This window comes from Branchiostoma belcheri, unplaced genomic scaffold (assembly GCF_001625305.1).
Source record: "Branchiostoma belcheri isolate BF01 breed outbred unplaced genomic scaffold, Haploidv18h27 scaffold46, whole genome shotgun sequence".
Classification (NCBI taxonomy): Eukaryota; Metazoa; Chordata; class Leptocardii; order Amphioxiformes; family Branchiostomatidae; genus Branchiostoma; species Branchiostoma belcheri.
The window spans coordinates 1,607,892-1,613,258 of record NW_017804087.1 but is presented as its reverse complement, the minus strand read 5'-3'; the positions used below and the strand labels follow the sequence as shown (position 1 = coordinate 1,613,258).

Genomic DNA, 5,367 nt, shown 5'->3' with positions numbered 1-5,367 from the left:
ATTGTAACATACTCATGTTAATGCAGGCTCAGCCAATAGCAGTACATTTTATAGAAAAGTTACTACCAACAATGAGAAGCCTTTGAAAAAAACGCATCCTCCCATGGCAGGGTCAGCGGCTCCGAATTCCTTCTCCACCCCTTGTAAGGAATTCGGAGCCGCTGCCCCTGCCATGGGAGGATGAAAAAACGTAAAGGGGAGCTGTCTATGGATTGCACATTTTTCTGGGTTCGGAAATATTGTTTTAGGATGGTTTTGTGTGGGTTTGTGTGTATGTTTGTCCAGTTAAGGTAGCTGAACCTTTCCTTTTTTGTGTTGGTTGGGACGCAAGGACGTTTCAATTTCTCTATCCTTTGGGGCTATGATCTTCTTTTTATTTCCTTCCGTCGTTTTGTGTAGATTAAAATGAAATTAAGCTGCTACTGATGATAATATTTTAGCTCATGACTGACCGACACAGACGACGCTGTACAGACGATCCGATTGGTGCGGCCACCATATTGCTATGACGTCATGCCATACCTCCCGAGAAAACCTATCGTCCAATGAGAATGAATGATACACAAAGCACATGCCACCCCGCCTCTCGGGTTCACTATACACTGAAGGTCGAACAGGGCATGATAGTAACCCGTTGAAAAAGCCATTTGTCAAATGTTAACCAGCAACATTTGCCTTCTTTCCCCATAAGTCATGTGTCAGGTACAATTTCTTCGACTTACAACTTTATTCTGTCATTTTTGTTGACAGAGGGACTAGACGTGTGTGTGTGTGTGTGTGTGTGTGTGTGTGTGTGTGTGTGTGTGTGTGTGTGTGTGTGTGTGTGTGTGTGTGTGTGTGTGCCCATGTATGTGTGTGTGTGTGTGTGTCCATGTGTGCGTGTGTGTGCGCGCGTTTCAGTGTGTGTGTGTGTGTGCGTGTGTGTGTCTGCAAGCGATTCCACTACCTACCTGCACCCCCTCCCCATATCTCCCAAAGTGCCCAGAATACCCCAGCGGGCGATAGCGCTAACTCAAAACTGACACAGAAGGGCCGACACGATGTATACATTTCTCCAAGCGCTACATACTTGGCATTGACCTTCGGTCCTTAAGCGACCTCGCGCTTTTGGCGGCGTTTCTTAAGAAGTCTTTCTCACAAGAAGTCGGAACGGGTTTTCCATCAACGCTGAGGCCCCTGTCACACATAGCTGAATATGGCCCCCCGACGGTGTACAGAAAGTGCGAAATGGAACGAAATGGACGAAATGGAACGAAATGAAACAAAATGGAACGAAATGTGTATGAAGGAAAGCCGTTACCTCCCGAACACTGCCGAACTCCCCCCAACCATGGTTGGGAACAGGTCGGGAGTGGGTGGGAGGTTCGGCCATGGTTGGCTGGTGGTTAGCTGGTGTCCGGGAGTAGATCGGGGCGCGGTTGGCCCAGTCAAATTTGAGTCAAATTTAATCCAAATTCGATTTGATTCGTATAGAAAGGTGGGCGTAGTCTAAAATCTGCTCACGAACTTCAGCCAACCTTGGTCGGCTGGTGTTCGGGGGAAGGTTCTGAATGTGTGAAAACGATATGTGAAAGTCCCGGGTAGGGTCATCAGTTGTAAATAAAGACAGCTGAGTTCTTGTCTTGAAAAGGGTTCGGTTGGAACAATATACGAGAACATAGCGGTCTGGGGATGCCCACATGTGGCCTTGTACTGATTGATTTTGTCAGTTTGTAGTGATATCATCAGTCTTTGCATAGATTCTCTTCTCAGCTTACCGGCGTGTGTCTTGGCTAGCCTCTACCAGGCTTCAGATCACCATTAATTAATATGAAAACTCCACAGCACTCCAAACCCGCAAACCCTGGGAGTAGTGACGACAATGACAAGTAAGCATGGTGACTATGTCAGAAAATTTCCGTTCTGTATAAGTGTGTTTCTGTACTTAACGACTTATGTATCTCACATAAACATCCTTTGGTTCTCATACCAGCACAATAAATGTCAAACTATATACAGCAACACATTTCTGACAACCCAAACTCATACATGACGAAGGTATGGAGTCATCGACCTCTTGTTTTTCTTTATATTTCGGCTAAAATGATCCAACAAATAACGTCTCGATGACCCGTCCACCTGTTTGCTTGTGGACAAATATTTCACCTGATTTACTGAAGAAAAATCCCTTCTCGAAATGCGTCAAATATGCCGTTTCAGACTTCAGAGGGTTTGAAATTCAGATCGAAATTTTTATACAGTTGCCAGCGGTTGATAAAAAAAGGCTGGTGGGTGGGTTTTTGCTAGAGTCAGTCGGGAAACCAGAACCAGAAGCACCGCATTTTTTCATAGCCCCCAGCGCAAAAGCGGAGCCTACGACATTATAAATACCGACCTACTTTTCGGGACTTGCCCTAGTTGAAGACGGTAACAGTATCCAGGCGCAACTTTGCGCTTACCGTCATACAAATATCATAATCCTACTCGTACATCCTAAAAACTGACATATTCAACACAGTTTCCACCTCTCTGTTGTGAATGGGAGAATCTTTGCGGTTTTTCCAAGTCTGTACCGCACTACTTTGTGTCCAAACTACTACTGATTCGCCCATACCAGGGACATACAGTCCGACCAAAAAAACTGGTAAAACTGGTTTGGACTGCCACACTTTTCCATGAGCCATTTTTTATCATCAGAGAATGAAATTTTCCTTGTACAAACTATTTTATCTATGAAGATATAATTATAGAGCGCCTAACAGACACAAATCACCTCTCTGTCTTTGTTTTCCCCAATGTCAATGAGGTTTTGAGACCTCATTGGGGACTTGCTTTCCCTCGTTGCCATCCTTCTCACCCCCATTTTCTGTTTGGTTTATTCCAATTACCGCTGACCCTTATGCAATGTATGTATACCAAAGTTTGGTTATATCCGAGTCGACAGCAAGATTTGAGGAATTTTGACCGTTTTTACACATCATAACAGGTATGTTTATCATCCCTGTTGACATACATTTTGCTTCAACTCCTCAGTGTATGAATTATGTTAAGTTTGTACGTTGCGAATGCCATGTACCGCAAAATGTATGCCGATAGACTACAGTATGTACATGTATTGTACAAATGTAATAATGAAAACGACTTAGTTCGCCTGTGTTTTAATGCATGTTTGCTAACTCAAATGTTTGGAAATTGTATTGGTGGTTTGATGAAAAAATATAACAATGCATCTCCTAAATAACTGAATCAGGGGCATTTTCTAATTCTTTGTTACATTCAGTTTGCGACAACTCAAAATCATGTTCAGAAAGTTGCTACCGACGATGTCGCTGTTTCTTCTTGTCTTGGGGTCCGTTTCATATTTTTCCCAGGTGAGTGCCTGTAGTATAATAAATTCTATACAGTAACACATAGCGGAATATGGCCTCCTGAACACTGCCCCCCCCCCCAACCATGGTTAAGAGTTGGTCGGGAGCAAAGCCGGCCGGCATCGTGGGGTCGTGTGGCGTAGCGGCAGAGTGCGCGACTCGGAACTAAGAGTCCCGGGTTCGAGTCCTGACATGCCACCGATCTTGTGCCCTTGGGAAAGGCACTTTCACGACTTTCCTCACTTAGCTCAGGTGTAAATGGTATTGTCCTGTAATGTATTTGTCCCCTGTGTTGGTGGCGGCATTAATATTGAGTGTGTCGTCACCACGTCTGGTGATTACATGTTGGAATAAAAAAAATAAAATAAAAAGCCAGCATACCCCTCAAAACATGACCTCTGGCCTCCGAAATACTGTAACTTTATTTGCTAAGCTTTTATATTTTGATTTAATTTGCTAAGCTTTCATATATCAATTTAGATAGGTTATATGCATGATAGTTCTATTAGTATGTATATGTCTGTATATTTTGTTTACGTTGCCCGATATCAGAATAAATTAATACGGTCGGCTGGTGTTCAGCTGAATGTTTCATTAATTTTTTGCAAAGGATACTTAATAGTATCGTCATTGGTAAATACCACTTTTAAATCAGTGAAAGTTTTAGAGTAGCGTCTTCCTAGCTAAGGCTCTTAATGTTTCAGGACTCTGTGATATATTCAGTGTATCATTCATTCCAGGTATTTGATACATGGCATACATCCTTGCAAGAACTCCCTGCCTTCGATACCCGGGAATGGTAAGTAATACTGACGAAAGCAATAAAAGATAAAATGAAAAACATTAAAAAGTACAAATGTGCACCGTTTCAAAACTCTTTGTTGTTATCCGCACCATCCCGTACGTAACTCTCTCATCAAGGAGAAAACTTGACTTTTGTATTTACCCCAGTGTAGGGAGGTTTTGTTTCCAGTTTGTTCCTTTTCAGTGTTTTAATACATTGTCCTTGTCAGTTTGCAATTAGCCCCGGACATGGACTTGCATTAAAGAACTTGTTACCTTCGCCAAGAATTGACGAAGGTTATGTTTTCCTGGCCGTGTGTCTGTGTGTCTGTCTGTCAACAGCATAACTCGAGAAAGCTTAGATGGATTATCTTGATATTTGGTAGGTGGGTAGGTCTTGATGAGACCTGGAAATGATTAGATTTTGGACCCCCTAGCGGCTTGTTATGGTACTGCAGCTAAACTTCCGGTTTTGATATCTCATGATCTAGACATGCTGGGGTGGCAAAATTTGGATGGTAGGTAGCTCTCATGCTGGGGAAGAAGTGACATGAGTTTGGGCCCCCTAGCGGCTTGCTCAGGAACTGCAGGGCTATCTGTTTGAAAATATTCAAAAGAGGATAACTCAATAACTGGTGGACGAAGGTATGAGATCGTGGGACTATAGTTGTTTATTGTTGATACGAAGGAAAGTAAACTAAGAATTGGTTTGTTTTCCAGGGCCGTAGATGAGACAAAACAGGAAAACAAAGAGGAGACATCATCATCAGCAACCACATGCACCCCACGCAGAAAGTTCGTCTTCATCAAAACCCACAAAACCGGGAGTTGTACGGCTGGGGTCATTGTCCGCAGGTACGCCATCTATCACAACCTGACGGTACTGTACCCGGCCGTGGCTAGCGGACCCAACATGCTGGCCTGGCCGTTCCAACCCGCGGAGGAGGATTATGTCCACACGCCAGACGAACAGTATGACGCCATCGTGAACCACATGCGGTACAATAAAACATGGCTACGGGCCAAGTTTCCAGCCGACACGGCGTACTTCTGTAAGAACTGTTTTCTTTTTTATTATTCTGGGCGTATTTCTTTGCTTTTGTGTTTTTGGCGACGTCTCAGGGAGGAGCCTAATGGCACAGTATTGTGTGCAGTTTGCAAGAATTCTAGAAATGGTACAGGCATTTTGTCCACAGGAATGGAATGTCCACAGGCATGTCTCTGACCCACATCTATG

General features: G+C 43.7%; 1 protein-coding gene across 1 annotated transcript in view; it reads left to right on the top strand.

Moving 5' to 3' along the window:
- The first annotated feature begins 2,859 nt into the window (after positions 1-2,859).
- The window catches only part of LOC109479017, an 11,200-nt gene continuing 8,692 nt past the window's right edge, over positions 2,860-5,367 (top strand). The window contains exons 1-4 of the mRNA XM_019780860.1: positions 2,860-2,965; positions 3,260-3,350; positions 4,088-4,146; positions 4,851-5,182. Coding sequence (XP_019636419.1) covers positions 3,279-3,350; positions 4,088-4,146; positions 4,851-5,182 — 463 coding nt within the window. The 5' untranslated portion in view covers positions 2,860-2,965; positions 3,260-3,278. The remainder of the gene's footprint in view (positions 2,966-3,259; positions 3,351-4,087; positions 4,147-4,850; positions 5,183-5,367) is intronic.